At 60.9% G+C, this 24,788-nt stretch overlaps 2 protein-coding genes across 2 annotated transcripts; one reads left to right on the forward strand and one right to left on the reverse strand.

Annotated features, from left to right (window-relative positions):
* Positions 1 to 306: 306 nt before the first annotated feature.
* Positions 307 to 4,946, reverse strand: CDK5 (cyclin dependent kinase 5). Its single transcript, XM_038755786.1, has 12 exons — positions 4,863 to 4,946; positions 4,428 to 4,516; positions 3,557 to 3,624; positions 3,120 to 3,180; positions 2,952 to 3,008; positions 2,744 to 2,839; positions 2,447 to 2,521; positions 2,113 to 2,209; positions 1,518 to 1,587; positions 888 to 948; positions 650 to 730; positions 307 to 555 (listed from the first exon to the last, which is right to left on the reverse strand). Exons 1-12 carry the CDS (start codon positions 4,897 to 4,899, stop codon positions 469 to 471), a joined length of 879 nt encoding a protein of 292 aa, XP_038611714.1. The 5' UTR covers positions 4,900 to 4,946; the 3' UTR covers positions 307 to 468.
* Positions 4,947 to 12,625: 7,679 nt separating this feature from the next.
* On the forward strand, positions 12,626 to 24,707 carry SLC4A2 (solute carrier family 4 member 2). Its single transcript, XM_038755474.1, is given in 25 exon segments — positions 12,626 to 12,678; positions 13,021 to 13,088; positions 14,349 to 14,386; positions 16,512 to 16,692; positions 16,783 to 17,033; positions 17,134 to 17,309; positions 17,398 to 17,624; positions 17,722 to 17,864; positions 18,016 to 18,196; positions 18,692 to 18,827; positions 18,948 to 19,134; positions 19,245 to 19,359; positions 19,476 to 19,660; positions 20,386 to 20,611; positions 20,725 to 20,750; positions 20,752 to 20,947; positions 21,100 to 21,248; positions 21,633 to 21,827; positions 22,179 to 22,415; positions 22,510 to 22,599; positions 22,745 to 22,911; positions 23,419 to 23,672; positions 23,962 to 24,131; positions 24,224 to 24,397; positions 24,488 to 24,707. Coding segments are annotated over 25 exon segments (3,906 nt in total). The 3' UTR covers positions 24,569 to 24,707.
* Positions 24,708 to 24,788: the final 81 nt, after the last annotated feature.

Below are 24,788 nucleotides of genomic sequence, written 5' to 3' on the forward strand. Positions count from 1 at the left end.
GGGGGTGGGGAGGCGGGGTGGGACGTCCAGCCCAGGGGTCCTCATTGCCCCCAGCCGGCCCAGGCTAAACCCAGGTGTCCAGTCCTTCCAGCCCAGCTGGGGTTCAACCCTGGAGGAGGGGGTAGTCAGTCCTGCTGCGGGCCCACCCCCCTCAGTATGTTTGACCCTCGTGAGCCAAGGCCCCCAGCCCCCGGGGCAGCGAAGGGCAATCAGTTCAGCCCGGGGCCTGGGAGCCCAGGAAGGAGGGGTGGGAGCAGGGAAGAGGGGGCTGGGGGTGGGAGGCAGGAGACTGGGAGGTAGGGGATGGGATTGGGGGCGACCGTGCCTGGGAGGGGCAGAAGACCGACAAATCAGGGGGTGGGGTGGAGAGGCTGTGCTGGCGGGGGGGATAGGGGAGCAGAAGTCCAAGAAGTCAGGGGAGGAGAAGGAGGGGGGGAAAGAAGGCAGAATTGGGGGGACAGGGTAGGGTTAAGGGGGACAGAAATCGGAGAAGTAGTGGTGCTGCAGGGCCTCGTCCGCTGATATGCGCTGCACTGGGTTACACTTCAGCAGGTTCTGGTGGGCCGGAACGGAGGGGAGAAGATGGCTGAGATCCCCCCTTCTCCCCCTCCTCCCCTCCCCCCCCAGCCCCGGTTCCCACCCCCTTTACCTGTAGCAAGTCCCTCCCGGTGGCATTGAGTTTGGGTACAACGTTGACCAGCGAGGTCGTGGCTGGATACATGGGGTATGGCTGGGGAGAGGGGCAGGGCTGCGTGTCAGAGTCCGGGGGGAGAGGGGGGCATGGCAGAAGAGGGAAGGGCAGAGTGGACCGGAAGCCGTCCAGACTCTCGGGGAGAGTCGGGCCCGGCCCCCTCCTCAATCGCAGGCGCCCCCTTCCACCCGCACACCTTGTAATCGGGCAGCTTGGTCATCGCCGGCCACTGCTCCTCCGTCGGGGTGCCCAACAGCGTGGGGGGAGGGGAGGTCAAGGGTCACTCTGGACAGGTTAGCAATCGAGTCGGGGGGCTAGGGTCAGGAGCCCCAGGGCTTCTCCAATTAACCCGGTCCAACCCCAAATCCCTCCCACTGACCCCCGCCCACCCAGCCTGGACACAGCTCCTCACTGGCTCCTGTCAAGTCCAGCTGCTGCCTCTCTTCTCCCGCCCGTCCCATCCCTGCTAGTGCTCATTCCTTCACTCACTCCCAGGCCTCCCTCTCCCTCGCCCCCCAGACCCCTCCCTACCTTTGAGGCCAAGTCGGGGAAGAAAACACCTCCTTCAGGAAACCTTCCCTGATTGTTTTAAAAGCCTCTCTCCACCCTTCAGGGATGAGGAAGCAAAGTCTTTGGGGGTGAACTTGTGATTCCTCGGGGGCTCCCCCTGCTCAAAGAGCTGATACCAAAGAGCTGGGCCAGCTGCCACATGAAACCCCCTCCCACCCCGAGCCCCCCATTCAATTCTGCCTCCCGGGAGCTCCGTCAGGTGGGGTTTGGGTGAGAGGGGGTTCCGGCCCCACGAGGAGCGGTGGTGGAAGGATATCTGAAGATCCTTTTGAGCTGGTCATCCACATCATTTCCGGGGAATAGGGGTCGTCCAGCATTGGCCAGCTCTACTGGGGAAAGGGATTTAGTTAAGGCTGTGAAGAGGGGGAGGGAACTAGTTTTTTGGGGGTTTTTTCAATGGTATTTGTTAAGCACATACATTGTGCCAGGCACTGTACTAAGTGCTGGGGTAGATCCAAGCTAGTCAGTTTGGACACGGTCCCTGTCCCACATGGGGCTCATAGTCTTCATCTCCGTTCTACAGATGAGGTCACTGAGGCCCAGAGAAGTGAAGTGACTTGCCTAGGGTCACCCAGTAGACGAGTGGCGGAGCCGGAATTAGAACCCAGGTCTTTCTGATTCCCAGGCCCGCTCTCTACCCCCTAGGCCACGATGCTTCTCCAAACTGGGGTTGGGATTGAGGGTCTCATTCTACTCCAGCCTCCCAAGCTCCGCTCTCCTCCTCTCGACCAAGCCCACCCCACGGCCCCGCCGACACCCGGGTGCCCGCCTGGGAACCTCTCCCGCTCACTCCAGGGAGGGGAGCGGGGAGTCCGGGCCGCACCCCGAGACCCCCGCTCGCCGCCCGTCACCTGCGAAGATGCAGCCGGCTGACCACATATCGATGGACGTGGAGTACAGCTTGGCTCCAAAGAGGACGTCCGGTGGGCGGTACCAGAGAGTGACCACCTGGGGAGAGGGCGGGATCCCAAATGGGCTCCCAAGGAGGCCAAGCCCCCTTCCCACCCCATCCCAGAGTGGCCCAAGGGGAGTGGTCCGGGCTGCAGAAGCGGAATCCCCTCGCCCCCCCCACCCCCCGCCAAATTCCCTGCACCGGTGGGAGGGCTTGGGACCGCAGCGTGACGGGAGGGAGGGACAGAGCTCTGGGGGACTGGGACTCCTCCAGCACCCCCGCGCCGCCCTCACCTCAGCCGAGTAGCAGCGCACGGGAATCCCGAAGGCACGGGCGAGACCGAAGTCTGCGAGCTTCAGCTCCCCATTCTGGGGGGAAGAAAACACCCGAACGAGACAGGTTGAGGAGGGAGGGAGGGCGGGATGGGGGGAAAGGGATAGCTGACCCCCTCTTCCCCTTCCCTTTCCCCACCTCCCTCCCTCCAGTCTGAAGCCAACCCCCTGGCCCTGGGGTGTTGGGACCTCAGCCGGCCCCAGTCTAAACCCAGGTGTCCAGGCCTCCCTCTCCCACCCCACTCCCTCCCTGGTCACCCGGTTGATGAGCAGATTCTGGGGTTTCAGGTCCCTGTGCAGGACGTTCCGACTGTGACAGAAACCGAGGCCTTTCAGCAGCTGGAAGAGAAAGGACTGCGGAGCCGGGGGAGGGGAGTGGGAGAGAAGGTCATTCACCCCAAATTCATCCTGACCCTGCCTCCTGCCCTGGGACCCACCGGACAGCTCTCCCCCACCCCCGAAACACCTTCACAATCTCCGGGTCCAAATCCCCATTGCAGCTGTCGAAGTATTTTTTCAGGTCCTGCGGAGAGGAATTTCGGCCTTAACAAACACCTCCGCTGCCCCTCCCCACCCCGCTTCTCTGCAAAGCCCCCTCCCCCTCTTTCCCTCACCGTCCCTATCCCTTCATCACCTGGTCACAAAACTCAAAAACCAGGGTGAGTTTCTTGTCACTGTGAAGGACGTCATGCAGCCTGCAGGAGGGATGGGGGAGATGGGGTCGATTACCGCAGGACCGTGACACCCCACCCCGAGCGGACAGACCCTCGCCCTCTGGACTGGAGGCTCGCTGTGGGCAGGGAGTGCGGCTGTTTGATTGTTCGGTGCTCTGCGCACAGCAAGCGCTCAGCAAATACGACTGACTCTAGGCTGCAAATTCACTACGGGCAGGGAACGCCCCCGCTGATTCTGTTGCATTGCGCTCTCCCGATCGCTTAGTCCAGTGCTCTGCACACGGTAAGCGCTCAATCAATACGACTGAATGAATAAGTGCTCAAAAGATACCGCTGATTGAGAGGACGAAGGGGTCAGTCCGTGGCCTGCAACCCCGCCCCCCAAACCTCCCCAAACCTGACGATGTTCTTGTGTTTGAGCTCCTTCAGCAGGCAGATCTCCCGCAGCGCCGAGCTGGGCACGCCCTGCCAGGGGACACGGACGGACGGTGAGTGCCCGGTTCCTGGTCTGTCCCCTCCTCATCCCCCCCCCACCCGCCTTACCTCCTTCCCCTCCCCACAGCACCTGTATATATGTATATATGTTTGTACGGATTTATTACTCTATTTATTTGTACATATTTATTCTATTTTATTTTGTTAATATGTTTTGTTTTGTTCCCTGTCTCCCCCTTCTAGACTGTGAGCCCACAGTTGGGTAGGGACCGTCTCTATACGTTGCCAACTTGGACTTCCCAAGCGCTCGGTACGGTGCTCTGCGCACAGTAAGCGCTCAATAAATACGACTGAATGAATGAATTCTATTTATTTTATTTTGTTAATATGTTTGGTTTTGTTCTCTGTCTCCCCCTTCTAGAGTGTGACCCCACTGTTGGGTAGGGACCGTCTCTATACGTTGCCAACTTGGACTTCCCAAGCGCTTAGTCCGGTGCTCCGCACACAGTAAGCGCTCAATAAATACGACTGAAGGAATTCTATTTATTTTATTTTGTTAATATGTTCTGTTTTGTTCTCTGTCTCTCCCTTCTAGACTGTGAGCCCGCTGTTGGGTAGGGACTGTCTCTATATGTTGCCAATTTGGACTTCCCGAGCGCTTAGTACAGTGCTCTAAACATAGTAAGCGCTCAATAAATACGATTGATGATGATGATGTGAGTCCGCTGTTGGGTCGGGACCGTCTCTACTGTTGCCAACTTGGACTTCCCAAGCGCTTAGTACAGTAAGCGCTCAGTAAATACGATGGATTGCTATTGATTGATCTCCCCCACCTCGTCGTCGTCGTCCAGGCGCACCCGCTTCAGGGCCACAATCTCATGCGTCTCCCGGTTCTTGGCCTTGAATACGGTACCGTAGGTGCCTGGGGGGGCGGGGAGAGGCATGGGGGAGGGGGCAAACCCAAAAATGCCCCCCGCAAGGGCAGGGAGAGCAAGGGGGGGAGGGGGCTGGTGCATGGACGGGGCGGGGGAGCGGGACAAGGGGCTGCAGAAATAAGGAGCGGCCACGGGGCCGGTGCATCCGTCGCTGCGGGGGATTCGCCCAAACGTATTGACGGGGCTCCAGCCGCGTGCGGAGCATTGCACTAAGCGTTGCTCGGGAGAGCACACTGCCCGTTTGCAGGGGCGGGGGCTAAGGGCGGGAATGGAGGACTGTTGGCCAGGGAAAGGGCGGAGGGGAGGTCCCGCTCCCGGTCCCGGTCCCTTTACCTTCCCCGATCTTTTCAAGCTTCTCGTATTTTTGCATCGCGGCGGCCCCAGCAGCTCCCCGGCTCCTCGGCTGCAAGGGATGCACCTCCCTCCCTCCGCCCGGCCCCGCCCCGCTGAGGACGCTGGGAATTGTAGTCTTTCGGCGGCAGCCCACCCAGCCCGGCCGGGGCCGGAGGACTCCATCTCCCGGCAGCCCCCGCGCGGCACCCGAACCCCCAGGCCGGGGGACTACAACTCCCAGAAGGCCCCGCTCGGCCGCCTTTTCCCGCGCCTGCGCGGCTCGGCTCCCAGCGGGGGCCCCCCCCCCCCCCCCCAACTCTCGTCCTCGGGGCTGATCTCGCGAGGTTTTGCCCCGGCAACCTCCGGCCTACATCCCCTGAGGGCCTTGCTGCCTCTTTGGGTTTTTAGCGAAAAGGGAGAAGCAGGGGTTGGGCAGAAATGGCAGCCGACCCTGTGGGACCGGTTTCTAGTCATTTACCACTGACCCTTTTAGACTGTGAGCCCACTGTTGGGTAGGGACTGTCTCTATATGTTGCCAATTTGCACTTCCCAAGCGCTTAGTCCAGTGCTCTGCACACAGTAAGCGCTCAATGAATACGATTGATGATGATGATGACCCTCGGGATGGAGGCGGGGCACTCTCCTTGAATGATAAATGATAAATGTCTCCCCCTTTTAGACTGTGAGCCCACTGTTGGGTGGGGACTGTCTCTATGTGTTGCCAATTTGTACTTCCCAAGCGCTTAGTCCAGTGCTCTGCACACAGTAAGTGCTCAATAAATACGATTGATGATGATGATGACCCTCGGGATGGACGCGGGGCACTCTCCTTGAATGATAAATGATAAATGTCTCCCCCTTTTAGACTGTGAGCCCACTGTTGGGTAGGGACTGTCTCTATGTGTTGCCAATTTGTACTTCCCAAGCGCTTAGTACAGTGCTCTGCACATAGTAAGCGCTCAATAAATACGATTGATGATGATGATAATAATAAGGATGGCACTTGTTAAGCGCTTACTATGTGCCCATTTGTACTTCCCAAGCGCTTAGTACAGTGCTCCGCACACAGTAAGTGCTCAATAAACACGATTGAAGGAACGAACGTGCAAAGCACTGTTCTAAGTGCTTTGCAAGGTTGCCTCAGTCTTAAACCCCATTTTACAGATGAGGCAACCGAGGCACAGAGAAGTTAAGTGACGTACCCAAAGTCACACAGCTGACAATTGGAGGAGCTGGGACTTGAACCCATGACCTCTGACTCCAAAGCCCGGGCTCTTTTCCATTGAGCCATGCTGCTTCTCTATTAATGATGGTGTTTGTTAAGCGATTACTATGTGCGAAGCACTGTTCTAAGCGCTGGGGGGATCCAAGGTGATCAGGTTGTCCCACGAGGAGCTCACAGTCTTAATCCCCATTTTACAGATGAGGGAACTGAGGCACAGAGAATAATAATAATGGCATTTATTAAGAGCTTACTGTGTGCAAAGCACTGTTCTAAGCACTAGGGAGGTTACAGGGTGATCAGGTTGTCCCACGGGGGGCTCACAGTCTTAATCCCCATTTTACAGATGAGGGAACTGAGGCACAGAGAAGAATAATAATAATGGCATTTATTAAGAGCTTACTATGTGCAAAGCACTGTTCTAAGCACTGGGGAGGTTACAAGGTGATCAGGTTGTCCCACAGTGGGCTCACAGTCTTAATCCCCATTTTACAGATGAGGTAACTGGGGCACAGAGAAGGTAAGTGACTTGGCCAAAGTCACACAGCTGACAATTGGCAGAGCCGAGATTTGAATCCATGACCTCTGAGTTCCAAGCGTATGCTCTTTCCACTGAGCCACACTGCTTCTCTATACCTTGGGTAGGGGGACTTGGAAAAGGAATTGAGGAGAGCCGATATTTGAGGGGAGAAGGGACAGGGGATGAATAATAATAATAATGATGGCATTTATTAAGCGCTTACTCTGTGCAAAGCACTGCTCTGAGCGCTGGGGATTTACAAGGTGATCGGGTTGTCCCACAGCCTTCCTCCCCGTTTGACAGATGAGGGAACTGAGGCCCAGAGAAGTGAAGTGACTGGCCCAGAGTCACACAGCTGACAGTTGGCGGAGCCGGGATTTGAACGGGTGACCTCTGACCCCAAAGCCCGTGCTCTTTCCAATCAATCGTATTTATTGAGCGCTTACTGTGTGCAGAGCACTGTACTAAGCGCTTGGGAAGTCCAAGTTGGCAACATATAGAGACGGTCCCTACCCACCAGCGGGCTCACAGTCTAGAAGGGGGAGACGGAGAACAGAACCAAACATATTAACAAAATAAAATAAATAGCCTGCATTTCTGGAATGATTTCGGGCGTTAAGAGGGCGAGGGGTGGGACTAGACAATCTCGTGCACCTATGACTCAGTCTTACCAGATGTCCTGACTCTTGGTGGGTAAAAATAAGCTTCCAGGGCCTGGGGACCTGATTTCTCCGCCCTCTCCGCTGCTCCCCGAACCTTCCTGTTGGCCCCGAGCATGCGGAAGCCCTGCAGTCTGACACACAGCAACCCTGCCTTTTCATTCATTCCATCGTATTTATTGAGCGCTTACTGTGTGCGCTTAATACTTAGCGCTTAATACTGTGTGCACTTAATACTGTGCTTAATATTGTACTAAGCGCTTAATACTGTGTGCACTTAATAGTGCTTAATACTTGTACATTTCTATCCTACTTATTTTATTTTGTTGGTATGTTTGGTTCTGTTCTCTGTCTCCCCCTTTTAGACTGTGAGCCCACTGTTGGGTAGGGACTGTCTCTATGTGATGCCAATTTGTACTTCCCAAGCGCTTAGTACAGTGCTCTGCACATAGTAAGCGCTCAATAAATACGATTGATTGATTGATTGATTGATTGATTAATACTGTACTAAGTGCTTAATACTGTGTGCGCTTAATACTAAGTGCTTAATATTGTACTAAGCGCTTAATACTGTGTGCGCTTAATACTAAGCGCTTAGTACTGTACTAAGCACTTAATACTGTGTGCGCTTAATTCTAAGCGTTTAGTACTGTACTAAGCGCTTAATACTGCCCTTCACCCCTCTGTTCTCCCAGCTTCACCCCAGGCCCTCTCCTCCCCAACCGGGCTGGCGGCAGATGGGACGGTTGCCATGGTAACTGGGGGGTCTGAGCCGTCTCAGCAGTAGTCAAGGAGAACGGGGACACCATAACTAGGAAAGGGGGCATTTTATCAGAGTCCCGAAAGGTCAGGGTCCTCAGGCGGGGGAACTCCCATTCTGCCCCTTCCCAACCTTTAACCCAATTCTCTTGTTCCCGTGCCAATCAATCAATCAATCGTATTTACTGAGCGCTTACTGTGTGCAGAGCACTGTACTAAGCGCTCGGGAAGTCCAAGTTGGCAACGTATAGAGACGGTCCCTACCCAACAGTGGGCTCACGGTCTAGAAGGGGGAGACAGAGAACAAAACCAAACATATTCACAAAATAAAATAAATAGAATAGATATGTGCAGGTAAAATAAATAGAGTGATAAAGATGTACAAACATATATACATATGCCAGGCTCTGCTCCCACTGGGACTTTAGAAACGAAGTGGCGGAGCGGATAGAGCGCGGGCCTGGGAGTTGGGAGGACCTGGGTTCTAATCCTACTCCCGCCACGTGTTCTGGGTGACTTTGGACGAGCCTGCTGGGTGATCTTGGGCAAGTCACTTCGCTTCTCGGGGCCTCAACTCCCTCATCTGTAAAATGGGGATTAAGACTGTGAGCCCCACGTGGGATGGGGACTGTGTCCAACCCGATTAACTTGTATCTACCCAAGCGCTTAGTACAGTGCTCTGCACACAGTAAGCGCTCGATAAATATGATTGATTGATTGATTGACACATAGTAAGCGCCCAACGAATCCCATCACTATTATCATTAGTATTATTATTATTATTACAGAGAAGCAGCGTGGCTCAGTGGAAAGAGCACGGGCTGGGGAGTCAGAGGTCGTGGGTTCTAATCCCGACCCCGCCGTTTGTCAGCTGTGTGACTTTGGGCAAGACACTTAACTTCTCTGTGCCTCAGTTCCCTCATCTGTAAAATAATAATAATAGCATTTGTTAAGCCCTTACTAAGAAGAAGCAGCGTGGCGCAGTGGAAAGAGCCCGGGCTTTGGAGTCAGAGGTCATGGGTTCAAATCCCGGCTCCGCCAACTGTCAGCTGTGTGACTTTGGGCAAGTCACTTCACTTCTCTGGGCCTCAGTTGCCTCAGCTGTAAAATGGGGATTAAAAAACTGTGAGCCCCCCGTGGGACAACCTGATCACCTTGTAACCTCCCCAGCACTTAGAACAGTGCTTCGCACACAGTAAGTGCTTAACAAATACCATCATTATTATTATTATATGCAAAGCACTGTTCTAAGCGCAGGGGAGGTTACAAGGTGACAGATTGTCCCACGGGGGGCTCACAGCCTTCCCGTTTTACAGATGAGGTAACTGAGGCACAGAGAAGTGAGGTGGCTTGCCCAAAGTCACACAGCTGGCAATTGGCGGAGGAGGGATTTGAACCCGTGACCTCTGACTCCAAAGCCCGGGCTCTTTCCGCTGAACCACGCTGCTTCTCCTAAAAGGGGATGAAGACTGCGAGCCCCACGTGGGACAACCCGATCACCTCGTATTCCCCCCGAGCACTTAGAACAGTGCTTTGCACATGGTAAGTGCTCCCCCGCCTCCCCCTCTCCATCCCCCGGCCTTACCTCCTTCCCTTCCCCACAGCACCTGTATATATGTATATATGTTTGTACATATTTATTACTCTATACTCAATAAATACGATTGATTGATTGATTGATTTTACTTGCACATATCTATTCTATTTATTTTATTTTGTTAATATGTTTGGTTTTGTTCTCTGTCTCCCCCTTCTAGACTGTGAGCCTGCTGTAGGGTAAGGACCGTCTCTATATGTTGCCAACTTGCACTTGCCAAGCACTTAGTCCAGTGCTCTGCACACAGTAAGCGCTCAATAAATATGGTTAATTAACAAATACCGTCATTATTATTATTAAGTCCCTCCCCTGCACCCCCCCAGACTTCCTGCTGCAGAGGCCCGGGGGCAGAGCGAGTCAGGGCTCTGTGGGCCCACTGTTGGGTAGGGACTGTCTCTATTTGTTGCCAACTTGTCCTTCCCAAGCGCTTAGTCCAGTGCTCTGCACACAGTAAGCGCTCAATAAATCCGATTGATTAACAAATGCCGTCATTATTATTATTAAGTCCCTCCCCTCCCCCCCCCCCCCCCCCCCAAGACTTCCTGCTGCAGAGGCCCAGGGACAGAGTGAGTCGGGGCTCTGTGGGAGTTGGAATGCCCCCCAATCCCTCTGCCCATCCGCCAAGCTAGCTCTCTTCCTCCTTTCAAGGCCCTGCTGAGAGCTCACCTCCTCCAGGAGGCCTTCCCAGACTGAGCCCCTTCCTTCCCCTCCCCCTCGTCCCCCTCTCCATCCCCCCCATCTTACCTCCTTCCCTTCCCCACAGCACCTGCATATATGTATATATGTTTGTACATATTTATTACTCTATTTTACTTGTACATATCTATTCTATTTATTTTATTTTATTAGTATGTTTGGTTTTGTGCTCTGTCTCCCCCTTGTAGACTGTGGGCCAACTGTTGGGTAGGGACTGTCTCTACATGTTGCCAGCTTGTACTTCCCAAGCGCTTAGTCCAGTGCTCTGCACACAGTAAGCGCTCAATAAATACAATTGATTGATTGATTTGTCCATATTTATTACTCTATTTATTTATTTTACTTGTACATATCTATTCTATTTATTTTATTAGTATGTTTGGTTTAGTGCTCTGTCTCCCCCTTTTAGACTGTGGGCCCACTGTTGGGTAGGGACTGTCTCTACATGTTGCCAGCTTGTACTTCCCAAGCGCTTAGTCCAGTGCTCTGCACACAGTAAGCGCTCAATAAATACAATTGATTGATTGATTTGTCCATATTTATTACTCTATTTATTTATTTTACTTGTACATATCTATTCTATTTATTTTATTAGTATGTTTGGTTTAGTGCTCTGTCTCCCCCTTTTAGACTGTGGGCCCACTGTTGGGTAGGGACTGTCTCTGTATGTTGCCAGCTTGTACTTCCCAAGCGCTTAGTCCAGTGCTCTGCACACAGTAAGTGCTCAATAAATACAATTGATTGATTGATTTGTCCATATTTATTACTCTATTTATTTTACTTGTACATATCTATTCTATTTATTTTATTAGTATGTTTGGTTTAGTGCTCTGCCTCCCCCTTTTAGACTGTGAGCCCACTGTTGGGTAGGGACTGTCTCTGTATGTTGCCAACTTGGACTTCCCAAGCGCTTAGTCCGGTGCTCTGCACACAGTAAGCGCTCAATCAATACGATTGATGATGATGATGATGTCTGTTGCCAACTTGGCCTTCCCAAGCGCTTAGTCCGGTGCTCTGCACACAGTAAGCGCTCAATGAATACGATTGATGATGATGATGTCTGTTGCCAACTTGGCCTTCCCAAGCGCTTAGTCCAGTGCTCTGCACACAGTAAGCGCTCAATCAATACGATTGATGATGATGATGTATGTTGCCAACTTGGCCTTCCCAAGCGCTTAGTCCGGTGCTCTGCACACAGTAAGCGCTCAATCAATACGATTGATGATGATGATGTATGTTGCCAACTTGGCCTTCCCAAGCGCTTAGTCCGGTGCTCTGCACACAGTAAGCGCTCAATCAATACGATTGATGATGATGATGTATGTTGCCAACTTGGCCTTCCCAAGCGCTTAGTCCGGTGCTCTGCACACAGTAAGCGCTCAATCGCTACGATTGATTGATTCCTGCTGCAGAGGCCCGGCGGGGCAGAGTGAGTCGGGGCTCGGTGGGAGCTGGTCCTCTAGTGAGCAGGGCGGTGCCCGGAGCGGGAAGGGGGTGTGACTAGCGAGCCCGGGGGGGGGGGGGAGGGGTGTGACTCAGTTTCCCTGATCCCTCCCCCCCCAGCCCCGAGGACCACAGTGAGGGAGGCAGCACAGCAGGTGGGTCTGACTGGTCGGACGCCCCGGGAAAGTCCCCCGGGGTGAGGCGAGGCGAGGCGGGGGAGGAGCCGTTCCCTCGGGGAGGCCCCGGGATGGGATGGGATGGGATGGGATGGGGCGGGATGGGACGGGATGGGATGGGGCGGGGCGGGAGCGCGCACGTCGCCTCGCGGGGCCGCGCACGTCAAGCGGGAGCGCGGGGGAAAAGTTGAGTTGGGAGAAGTTGGGGGCGGCGGGAGCGCGCGCGCGGGCGCCTGACACCGGAGCCGGACCCCCGGGGACCCCAGCCCGGAGCACAGCGGGTGAGCGGGGCGGGTGCATTATCATCATCATCAATCGTATTTATTGAGCGCTTACCGTGTGCAGAGCACTGGACTAAGCGCTTGGGAAGGACAAGTTGGTAACATAGAGAGACGGTCCCTACCCAGCAGTGGGCTCACAGTCTAAAAGGGGGGAGACAGAGGAGCACGCAGGGTTGGATGGATGGGGTTTGCCATGATGGGGCGGGGATCCCCACCCCCATCCCCACCCCCATCCCCACCCCGCCGCCGCCCGACGTCGGGGGGAGCCCCCAGGAGGCGAGGTGGGGGGCCCGGGCCCGGGCCCCGGGGGAGGGGGGGGGGGCTAATCCCCCGGTGCGTGCGGGCCCGGCGGGGGTCGGCGGCGCTAATCCCCCCGGGCCGGTCGGGGCCGGTCGGGGCCGGTCCCCGGAATGCGGTCCCCACCCCGGATTAGGGCCCGGCGGCTCCGGACAGAAGCCGCTTTGTGCGCCCGGGCCGGGGGCCGGGGGGAGGGACGGGGGGACGGAGGGAGGGGCGGACCGGGGGCCCCCTCCCCCGGGACCGGCGGAGGCACAGCCTCCGGACCCCCAAGCGAGCGGGCCAGGTCCCGTGACCTTTGACCCCAGGAGTCAGTCCCCCCCCCCCGCCCCCGGGACGCCCACCGGCCGACCCCTCTCCCCGTCCCCCGGCGTGCCCCTCCCCCCGGGCCCGGCTCCAGCCCTGGGGTTGGGGGGTGGGGGGGGCGCCGGCCCCCCCCGGGGTTGGCACGGTCCGGGCGAGGGGACCCGCCCCCCAAACGCGTCACGTGCCCCCCCCCCCCCCCCAGTATAAAGCCCAGCTCGGCCTGCCTCCCTCCTTCCCTCCCTCCTTTCCTCCCTGCACTCCCGCTGGGTGGTGAGTCGGAGGCCCGGCTCCCGCCCCTCCCCTCCCGTCCCCTCCCCTCCCCCGGATTCCGGGGGGCTCCTCGCCCAAATTGGGGTGGGGGCGGGCGGCCCCCGGCCGGGATGCCTAGATGCGCCTCCCCTCCTTCCCCCTCCCCTCCCCAGCGGCCTGTCCGTGCCTCCTTCGAGGCCTGCCTCTGATCCGGCCCCCTTCGGTGGAGCTTAGCTTTCCTCATTAGGTTTCCTCAGCTTTTCTGTTTCCGTTCCGGCCCTCCCTGCCCCGTTTTTTCTCTCCCTTCTCTCTCTGTCTCTCACTGAATCCAAGGTAGAGGCCCCCATGCCCACGCATGCGCGCCCGCTGCCGTCTCCCTTTCTCACCCAGGTTCCGCGTCGCCTTGGTTTCCGTCTCTGCCTCCCTCTGCTTCTGCGGCGGCTCGTGCCCGGCTTCCACCCGGTCGCTCCCTGGGCCTTTCTCAATTTCAGTTTCCGTCCCCCAGTCCCTTCCCTGTTTTTTTCCCCTCCCTGCCGCCGTTCATCCGTGGATGAACGCGCCCCTCCTTCCCCAGATCTCGTGCGGTGCCTTTTTCTCCTCCCGGTCTCCCCCTCGTCGTGCTTTTCCCGCCGTCTCGGTCCCTCTGGGTCCCTCTCTGCGTCCCTGTGGTTTTCCCTAGCCCTTTGGGGACCGTTCTCGGCCCTCGTGGTTTTCCCCGACCTCCCGGGTCCCTCTCTGCGTCCCTGTCGTTTTCCCTACCCTTGGGTACCACTCTCGGCCCTCGTGGTTTTCCCTGACCTCCCGGGTCCCTCTCTGCGTCCCTGTGGTTTTCCCTACCCCTTTGGGTACCACTCTCGGCCCACTTGGTTTTCCCTAACCTCCCGGGTCCCTCTCTGCGTCCCTGTGGTTTTCCCTACCCCTTTGGGTACCACTCTGGGCCCTCGTGGTTTTTCCCTGACCTCCCGGGCCCCTCTCTGCGTCCCTGTGGCTTTCTGAACCCCTTTGGGTACCACTCTCGGCCCTCGTGGTTTTTCCCCGATCTCCCGGGTCCCTCTCTGCGTCCCTGTGGTTTCCCTACCCCTTTGGGTACCGCTCTCGGCCCTCGTGGTTTTTCCCCGACCTCCTGGGTCCCTCTCTGCGATCCCGTGGTTTTCCCTCGCCCTGCCCCTGTCCCGTGCCACTCTCACGCCCTGTCTTGCCCTGACTCAGGTTATGCTGTCCCCACGTTGCCCAGGGAGCCGCCGCGACAGCGAAAAGGGCTAACGCCGCGGTCATGAACAGTACCCCCCCGGCGCCCGGGCGCAGGCCCTTTCCACACCGTGAGTACCCGCCTCGGCCTGGCCTTCCGAGCCCCCTCGCCCGGAGGGGGGCAATGGGAGGCAGCGGGCGAATGGCCCGGGCATTAGGGGTGAGGGGGTGGCATGCCCCTCGGCAGAGATGGGGAACGGGTATCTTATTTTCTTCCACAGCTCTAGCCCTGATCCAGAGTCAAGCAGGGGGTGGCGGGCAATGGGAGGGGGAGTATCCCTATCTATCAATAATAATAATAATGGCATTTATTAAGCGCTTACTATGTGCAAAGCACTGTTCTAAGCACTGGGGAGGTTATAAGGTGATGAGGTTGTCCCACCGGGGGCTCCCAGTCTTAATCCCCATTTGGCAGATGAGGTAACCGAGGCACAGAGAAGTGAAGCGACTTGCCCAAAGTCACACGGCTGACAATTGGCGGAGCCGGGATTTGAACCCATGACCTCTGACTCCAAAGCCCGTGTTATTTCCACTGAGGCCACGCTGCTTCTCAATCAACTGATTGATCAGTATTGATCAATCAGTATCAATCCATCGCATTTATTAAGCACTTACTGTGTGTGGGCCAATTCCATTTAATCGTACTTACTGAGCACTTACTGTGTGCACAGCACTGTAGTAAGCACTTGGAAGAGTACAGTACTGTAGTCACATTTCCTGCCTATAAGGAGTTTACAGTCTAGAGGGGGAGACAGACGACGGGACTAGATAAATAATAAATAAATGACAGGTACGTACACCTTCCCAAGCGCTTAGTACAGTGCTCTGCACATAGTAAGCGCTCAATAAATACGATTGATGATGATGATGATGACCTGTGCTGTGGGGGTGGGAGAGGGGATGAATGAAGAGAGCAGGTCAGGCTGAGGCAGAGGGGAATGCGAGAAGAGGAAAGGAGGGCTTAGGGAAGGCCTCTTGGAGGAGATGGATTTGAAAGCGGGGGGTGGGGGGGGAGTAATTGTCTCGGATGTGACGGCACTGTATTAAGCGCTTGGGAAAGGACAATAGTAACAGTTGCTAGACGCATTGGAGAAGCAGTGTGGCTTAGTGGAAGGAGCACGGGCTTGGGAGTCAGAGGACGTGGGTTCTAATCCTGACTCCACCACTTGTCCGCATGTGACCTTGGGCAACCCTCCTCACTTCTCCGGGCCTCAGTGACCTTATCCGGGAAAGGGGGATGGAGGCTGGGAGCCCCACATGGGACAGCCTTGATGACCTTGTATCTCCCCCAGCGCTTAGAGCAGTGCTTGGCACCTAGTAAGCGCTTAACAGGTCCCATCGCCCTAGCATTCCCTGCCCACCGGGAGTTTTCCGGTGTAGATGTGCCGGGGTGGGGGGGTGGGGGCCCCCCCGGACCGGCCCACGTGGCCTGGCCTTCCTCCCCGGGGAATCATTAACCCCCGGGGCGGGCTGGCCCGGCCCCGTCATTGGTCGCCCCGGGTGACTCCGGCGGCCATGTGACCGGGCAGGGGAGCGGGCTTCCCCTTTCCCGGCCCCCTCCCACGCGGGTCATGGATTTCCTGCTGCGGCCTCAGGTGCGAGGGGGCCTCGACCCCCCGCCGGACCCCCGTTTCCCTCTTTTTTGCAGCAGCTGCTGCTCGCCCTCCCCTCCCTCCCCCTTTTCCCCGGGGTGGGCGTCCCCACGGGCCCCCCGATTGGTGGGATGTGGCCATCACCGTACGTTTGGGTGGGGAGGAAGGGCCGGCTCCCCTCCCCCGCCCTGCCCTTCGTGGATGGGAGGGCCTGTCCGGCCCCTTCCCGTTCACGGTCGGTGCCACCGCCAAGGTGGGGAGACCCCCCCCCCTTCCCCCGCCCTTGACGATCCCGATGCCCTTCAGGCCCCGAGGCTCCTGAGCAAATATTTGGCCGGAGCCGGGGACACCGAGGGGGGGTCGGGGGTCGCGTTGGCCTGCAGCAGTCGCAGTCCCCGTGGCTCGGCTTGGCCTGTAGCGTTGGGCCCGCAGGATGACTCAGGTGGGGTGGGGGGGAGGAGCTCGGAGGGCCAAGGGATGGGGAGGGGAGGGGAGGGGGCGTCGCGGGGCCAGGGGACATTCCCCGGGAGGCCCCTTCCCCACCCGGGGGGAGTCCTCGGGTCGGGGTCGGTCTGGGGGTGACGGCCCCCCACCCCGTGCCCAGGCGGAACCCGAGATTCCGGGCCCCCCGGCGGGGCCCGGGGCCACCCCATTCCCAGAGCGGGAGGAGCGGGAGCTGCACCGGACGCTGGGCCTGGAGCGCTTCGAGGAGATCCTGCAGAAGGCCGGGGCCCGCGCCGGCGCCGACGAGCCCGGCCGCATCTACGGCGAGGAGGACTTTGAGTGTCAGTGGGGCCGGGGGCCCAGAGGGGCGGGGGCGGGACCAATCTCCCCTCCCCCCGCCCCGGCTGACTCCCCTCTCCCCCCCCCCCCAGACCACCGCCAGTCCTCCCACCACATCCACCACCCACTATCCACCCACCTGCCCCCCGATGTGCGCCGCCGCAAGATCCCCCAGGGGCCCGGCCGCAAGCCCAGACGGCGGCCCGGGGCGTCCCCCACCGGGGAGACCCCCACCATCGAGGAGGGGGAGGAGGACGAGGATGAGCCCGCCGACGCCGAGGTTGGGAGGCCGGTGCCCCACGGCTCCCCACGCGTCACCCCCGCCGCCGCCGCCGCCGTCCAGGTGAGTCGGGGCGGGCTTCGTTGGCCCGGGCTTGGGTGGGTGGGCTGGCGGGGGTCGTCCGGGCTGGGTGTTCCCGCCGGACCCTGGACCCCGGTTGCAGTTTTTCCTCCAGGAAGATGATGCCGCTGCCACCGCCGCTGTTCCCGCCGCCCCCGCCGCCGCCGCCGCCGCCGTCCCCACCGCCGACCAGAGGCCGGAGAGGCCGGCCTCCTCCCCTCCCCCACAGTCCCCCTGTCCTGAAACGGCTCCCAGAGCCGGCCGAGGGGCGCAAGCGGGGTGAGTCCGGGGGGCCGGGGGAGGGGGTGCGTCGTCGGCCGGGGACCGGGGCTCGACTGACTCCCCACCCCCCGACGGCGCGTTGCAGAAGTCCGCCCGAGGAGGCCCCGGGAGCCGGCGCGGGCGGCGAGGACGGGGGCGGCCCCGGGAAGCCCCCAGCCAAGCCGCAGCCCGCCGGGCACCGCAGCTACAATCTGCAGGAGCGGCGGCGCATCGGCAGCATGACGGGGGCCGAGCAGGCGCTGCTGCCCCGCGTGCCCACCGACGAGAGCGAGGCCCAGACCCTGGGCACCGCCGACCTGGACCTCATGAAGAGTGAGAGCCTGGGGGACGGAGGGCGGCCGAGGGAGGCGGGGTGGGGGGGCGGCCGGCCCCGCCTGGCCTTTGACCTCTCCCCCCCACCCCCCACCAGGTCACAGGTTCGAGGACGTCCCCGGGGTCCGGCGTCACCTGGTGCGGAAGAACGCAAAGGGGCCGGTTCAGGGCGGGCGGGAGGGCCGGGAGCCCGGCTCGGCCCCCAGGACCCGGGCCCGGCACCTCCACCAGCCCCACGAGGTAACGCTCTCTCCCCGGACCCCCTACCTCCCTGCTGATACGGGGCTGCCGGTTACCGGACCCCTGGTCATCCTCCCCCAATGTACGTGCACTCTCTCTCTCCTCTCTCTCCCCCGCCCCGATTCTGCCCCAACACCTCCCCACCTTCCAGGTGTTCGTGGAGCTGAACGAGCTCCTGCTGGACAAGAACCAGGAGCCGCAGTGGCGCGAGACGGCTCGCTGGATCAAGTTCGAGGAGGACGTGGAGGAGGAGACGGAGCGCTGGGGCAAGCCCCACATCGCCTCGCTCTCCTTCCGCAGCCTCCTGGAGCTCCGGAGGACCCTGGCCCATGGTGGGTATCCCTTCCCCCGCCCCTCTGCACACATGCTACGCCCATGCACCCTGTCAGTTTTCCTTGAATTCCAGAGGACCCTGCTCCGTGGTAACCCCCAACTCGTCCTCCTGAAACTTCAGCAGACCTTGACCCACAGTGGTTCCCCACCCCACCCCCAATCCAGAGGAAACTGGGCCTTGGTAACGCCCACCCTTTTTCCCCTAACCAGTCCTCTTGGAATTCGGGAGGACCCTGGCCCACGGTACCTTTCCCTCCACACCATTGCTCCCGTTCCTGAAGCCCCAGGGAAATCTGGTCCCTGGTGCCCCACCCTATCGGTCCCCAGTGTTCCCGAGACCCCCTCAAACCCCACTGGGTTCCGTAGGGTGGTGGCCCTGCCAGAGGCCTGGCGACGCCCCCCCCCCCCCCGCCCCTTTCCCCAAGATGTGCGGGTCACTCACCTCCGTCCACTCCCAAGCACCTCGCTTCCACCATCCCATCCCTCCCGCCCAGGGGCCGTGCTGTTGGACCTGGACCAGCAGACCCTGCCCGGGGTGGCCCACCAGGTGGTGGAGCAGATGGTCATCTCTGACCAGATCAAGGCTGAGGACCGGGCCAACGTACTGCGAGCTCTGCTGCTGAAACACAGGTAGGAGGCTGCAGCCCCAGAGGCCCCCACCCCCCGTCCCCCGGGCCGGGACGATCCCTGCCGCCCCCTCCCCTCAACCCCGAGCTGAGGCCCCCCCACCGCCACCCCTTCTCCCTGCAGCCACCCAAGCGACGAGAAGGACTTCACATTCCCCCGCAACATCTCGGCCGGCTCCCTGGGCTCCCTGCTGGGGCATCACCACGGCCAGGGCGCCGAGGGCGACCCCCACGTCACCGAGCCCCTGATCGGGGGCCCCCCCGACATCCGGTTGGAGATGGAGAAAGAGCTGGGGGGCCCTGAGGGGAAGGTGAGAGGGCGCAGGCAGCGGACAGGGATGGGGTGGTTGCGGGAGGGGAGCCGGAGCCGACCTGTTCCCCCCTCACCGGACCCTCCCCGCCCCCCCGACCGTCTTTCCAGCGGGAGCTGCCGCCTCCGGCCCCTCCCACCGGCATCACTCGCTCCAAGTCCAAGCACGAGCTGAAGCTGCTGGAGAAAATCCCCGAGAACGCGGAGGCCACGGTGGTGCTCGTGGGTGGGTACGGGGGGCGAGGTGGGGCGGCGGGGCCGGTCTGCTCAGGCCCCGGGTGGGGCGGCGGGCGTGGCGGCGGCTCCCTCCGACCGACCCGCTCCTCCCCTGGCATCCCCCAGGCTGCGTGGAGTTCCTGGCCCGGCCCACCATGGCCTTCGTGCGGCTGCGGGAGGCGGCGGAGCTGGACGCGGTGCTGGAGGTGCCCGTGCCCGTGCGGTTCCTCTTCCTGCTCCTGGGCCCCAGCAGCGCCAACATGGACTATCACGAGATCGGCCGCTCCATCTCCACCCTGATGTCTGATAAGGTCAGTCCCGCTTCGAACCCGGGACCGGCTGCCCCTCTTCCGCCCGCGGCGGCAGGCCTCTCTTTCGTCCGTCCATTTGATCGCATTTATCGAGTGCTCACTGCGGGCGGAGCCCTGTACTAAGCGCTCGGGAGGGTACAATGTAACGGTAATCGGGCACATCATCATCATCAATCGTATTTATTGAGCGCTTACTATGTGCAGAGCACTGTACTAAGCGCTTGGGAAGTACAAATTGGCAACATATAGAGACAGTCCCTACCCAACAGTGGGCTCACAGTCTAAAAGGGGGAGACAGAGAACAAAACCAAACATACTAACAAAATAAAATAAATAGAATAGATATGTACAAATAAAATAGAGTAATAAATCTGTACAAACATATATACATATATACAGGTGCTGTGGGGAAGGGAGGGAGGTGAGATGTGGGGATGGAGAGGGGGACGAGGGGGAGAGGAAGGAAGGGGCTCAGTCTGGGAAGGCCTCCTGGAGGAGGTGAGCTCTCAGCAGGGCCTTGAAGGGCACACTTTCCGCCCACAACGAGCTTACAGTCTCGGGGTGGGGATGGACATTAATGCCCTGTGCCTCCAAGCCCCTTGTCTCCCTCCTGCCACTCGGACCCCTGTTTCCGTGCCGCCCTCCGCTCCCCGGGACTCCTCACTGCTCTCCGCTGAGTGCCTCCTCCTCCTCCTCCTCCTCCTCCTCCTCCCGGGCCCCCGCAGCAGTTCCACGAGGCGGCCTACCTGGCGGACGAGCGGGAGGACCTGCTGACGGCCATCAACGCCTTCCTGGACTGCAGCGTGGTGCTGCCCCCGTCCGAGGTGCAGGGCGAGGAGCTGCTCCGCTCCGTCGCCCACTTCCAGCGCCAGATGCTCAAGAAGCGTGAGGAGCAGGGGCGGCTGCTGCCCGCCGGGGCCGGGCTGGAACCCAAGACTCCCGAGGACAAGGGTACGGGGGGCCGCCGGGAGATTGGGCCCCGATGGGCCGGAGAGCGGGGCGAGGGTCCTCGGCGGCGGGGCCGGGGGAGGGTCCGGACCCCCTGACCGCGCCGGGGCCTGCAGCGCTCCTGCAGATGGTGGAGGCGGCGGGGGGGGGCGGACGACGACGACGACCCTTTGCGGCGGACGGGCCGGCCCTTCGGGGGGCTGATCCGGGACGTGCGGCGCCGCTACCCCCACTACCTGAGCGACTTCCGCGATGCCCTCGACCCCCAGTGCCTGGCCGCCGTCATCTTCATCTACTTCGCGGCCCTGTCCCCCGCCATCACCTTCGGGGGGCTGCTCGGTGAGGGCCACCGGGGACGAGCGGGTCGGGGGGCACCTCGGGACGGGTGGATCGGCCGGGGGGTGGGGGGGGTTGCTTGGCGGGGGCCGCTGGAGGCGGGCGGGGGCCCGCGGCCGGGATCCCCGGTGCCCTGAAGCCTGTCCCGCCCCCAGGGGAGAAGACGCAGGACCTGATAGGGGTGTCGGAGCTGATCATGGCCACGGCCCTGCAGGGAGTGATCTTCTGCCTGCTGGGCGCCCAACCCCTCCTCATCATCGGCTTCTCGGGGCCCCTGCTCGTCTTCGAGGAGGCCTTCTTCTCGGTGATGTGGGCTGGCGGACGGAGGGGGAGGGCCTGGGATGGGCAGGGGCCCCCATCTCGTTCGTTCATTCGATCCTACTCATTGAGCGCCTGCCGCGAGCAGAGCGCTGTACTAAGCGCTTGGGAAAGTACAATGTGACAGTAAAGAGTGACATTCCCAGCCCACGACAAGCTGTCCCCACTGGGGTTGAAACGCGGGGCCTGCTTGGGCTCGGTCGATCTTCCCCCGACCCCAACCTAGCCCGGGCCGTGGGGCGTCCTTGCGGGCGGGGTCCGGGGCGCCGCCGTCTCGGGCGGAGGCTGGAGCGGGCCGTGCCCGCGGGCCGAGGGGTGACCGTGCCCCCGGCCCCCCGGCAGGGCTCTGACCCCCGCCGGCATCCCGCAGTTCTGCGACAGCAACGGGCTGGAGTACCTGGTGGGCCGGGTGTGGATCGGGTTCTGGCTGGTGGTCCTCGTGCTGCTCATGGTGGCCCTGGAGGGCAGCTTCCTCGTCCGCTTCGTCTCCCGCTTCACCCAGGAGATCTTCGCCTTCCTCATCTCCCTCATCTTCATCTACGAGACCTTCTTCAAGCTCATCAAGGTTGGGGTGTGCATGCGTGCTTTGGCGGGAGGAGCCTGGGCAGCTGGGTGTATTCTTTCATTCAGGCGTATTTATCGAGCGCTTACCGTGCGCAGAGCGCTGTACTGAGTGCTTGGGAAAGTACAACACAACGGTAAATGGCGACATTCCTTGACCAGGATGAGCTCACGGGGCCTGTGCGTGGGGTTGTATCCGTGTGGGTGTCCCGGCTGGGTGTGTCTGTATGTTTCGGGGAGGAGCCGGGGCAGCAGAGGACAAGGGTCCTTCCTCTCGGCTGGCATTCCCGGCTCCAGCCCCCACCCCGGGTACCCTGTGACCTCCCGTCCGGTTCTGTCCCCCCTCCCGCCCCAGATCTTCCAGGAGCACCCCCTGAACGGCTGCCTGGCCTCCAACGGCTCGGAGCCGGGGCCGGCGGTGAACGGGACGCGGACGGCGCCTGGGAACGAGAGCCTGGCGGGGGGTTCGGCCGGCTCGCAGATCCAGGGCCAGCCCAACACGGCACTGCTCTCCCTGGTGCTCATGGCCGGGACCTTCTTCATCGCCTTCTTCCTGCGCAAGTTCAAGAACAGCCGCTTCTTCCCCGGCCGGGTACGGGGGTGTGGCGGCGGGGAGGGGGCCGAGGGCGGGGGAGGCGGGACGGCTCCCTCTGCCCCTGGTGGGACGACCCTCCCCGTCCCTCCAGATCCGGCGGGTGATTGGAGATTTCGGGGTTCCCATCGCAATCCTCATCATGGTGCTGGTGGATTACAGCGTGGAGGAGACGTACACCCAGGTGACGGGGGTGGGGTGGGGCGGTCCCGCCCATCGCCCCGACACCCATCGGAGTGGACCGTGGCCGGCGGACCCTGCGGCCGGCCCCTTCCCCCCCGCCTTCCGGTCTCCTCCGTTCCCCTGACTGCCCCTCCACCCCCCTGCAGAAGCTGAGTGTGCCCAATGGCTTCAATGTGACGGCCCCCCACAAACGGGGCTGGGTGATCAGCCCCCTGGGTGAGGCCAGGCCCTTCCCCGTCTGGATGATGGTCGCCAGCCTCCTGCCCGCCATCCTCGTCTTCATCCTCATCTTCATGGAGACGCAGATCACCACGTGGGTAGCGGCGGCACGCGAGGGGGGCGGGGGGTGGCGACGGAGGCCGTGGAGAGCCCCCCACGCCGAAGGCCCACTTGTCTCCCCCCGTTTCCCCAAGAGCCCTTTAAGGGCCGGAGTTTGGGGATCCAGTGGTCCGGCACCCCTGCGGTTTTTCAGCGATTTATCTGTAAGGTAGCTCTGAGGCTGTAAGGGGAAGGCCACCTGTTTGGGTGGCAGGCTGGCTGCAGTTAGGGGGGTCCCGTGGGGCTGGGGAGGGTAGGCGGGGGGGGGTCTCTTGGCCAGACTGCATGATCGGGGACTCGCAGGTTTCCACATTGTGGACACGAAGCCACGAGGAAGAAGGCACTTAGCACCGCCCTCCCCGCTCTGTCCCGTCATCGTTGGCGTGGGCCAGCGGTGGGCAGGTGATGGGGTGGGGGGCCGCCATCCGAGCCCCCCACCCCGTTTGTCCTTGGTAGAGGGCCGTGGGCCTGGCTCAGATCTGCCGCCCCCCACCCCCCTCAGGCTGATCATCTCCAAGAAGGAGCGGATGCTGCAGAAGGGTTCCGGCTTCCACCTGGATCTCCTGCTCATCGTGGCCATGGGCGGGCTGTGCGCGCTCTTCGGCCTGCCCTGGCTGGCCGCCGCCACCGTCCGCTCCGTCACCCACGCCAACGCGCTGACCGTCATGAGCAAGGCCGTGGCCCCCGGGGACAAGCCCAAGATCCAGGAGGTCAAGGAGCAGCGGGTCACGGGGCTGCTGGTGGCCGTGCTCGTAGGTACGGCCGCTCGGCTGGCTCCTGTCCTCGCCCCCGGGGAACGAGGGCTCCCTGATTGACAGGTGGATCGACCAACCAGGCCACAGACCTGGGGCTCGCATCTCCCCCTGCGCTTAGTACACTGTCTGGTGCATAACAAGCACTTAATGAGTACCGTAATCATTAGCAGTAGGTGTAGTAAGGGCTTAACAGATACCACAATTATCATCTGGCCTGTTCCCTGGGGGTAGGTGGGTGGCCGAGGGTCCCTCCCCTCTCCCTGCGTGCCATCTCCCCTCCCCGCAAACAGGCCTCTCCATGGTGATCGGGGACCTGCTGCGCCAGATCCCGCTCGCCGTGCTCTTCGGCATCTTCCTGTACATGGGGGTCACCTCTCTCAACGGCATCCAGTTCTACGAGCGGCTGCATCTGCTGCTCATGCCCCCCAAGCACCACCCCGACGTCACCTACGTCAAGAAGGTCGGCGGCCCCGCCCCGGGGGGGGGTCCGGCGGTGGGGGGGCGGCCCCCGGGTCCGGACCCCCGGCCTCACCGCCCCCTACCCACCCCCAGGTGCGGACCCTGCGGATGCACCTGTTCACGGGGCTGCAGCTGCTCTGCCTGGCCCTGCTGTGGGCGGTCATGTCCACCGCCGCCTCGCTCGCCTTCCCCTTCATCCTCATCCTCACCGTGCCGCTCCGCATGATGCTGCTCACCCGCATCTTCACGGAGCGCGAGATGAAATGCGTAAGGAGCGCCCCTTCCCTCCCCGCCCGCAGCCCCCCGGCCGGCCGGCCCCCTCCCCACCGGCCCCGCTGACGTCCTTGTCTCCCGCAGCTGGACGCGAACGAGGCGGAGCCCGTGTTTGACGAGCGGGAGGGCGTGGACGAGTACAACGAGATGCCCATGCCCGTGTAACGGCGGCGGAGGGGACGGGCCCGGTGGCCGCAGGGGCGGATCCAGGGCGGGGTGGGCCGAAGGAGCAGGCCGGGCCTTGGCGGGGACAGGACCACTCCCGCCCCTTCCCACCTCGTTTTTATTTAAGTCGTTAATTTAAGCGGCCCCCCCCCCCCGGCAGTAAAGTTCTTCAGCCCCCCGCGCCTGTGTCTCTCTATGCACGCGTGTGTGTGTGTGTGTT

Source organism: Tachyglossus aculeatus, chromosome 13 (genome assembly GCF_015852505.1).
Source record: "Tachyglossus aculeatus isolate mTacAcu1 chromosome 13, mTacAcu1.pri, whole genome shotgun sequence".
In the NCBI taxonomy this organism is placed as follows: Eukaryota; Metazoa; Chordata; class Mammalia; order Monotremata; family Tachyglossidae; genus Tachyglossus; species Tachyglossus aculeatus.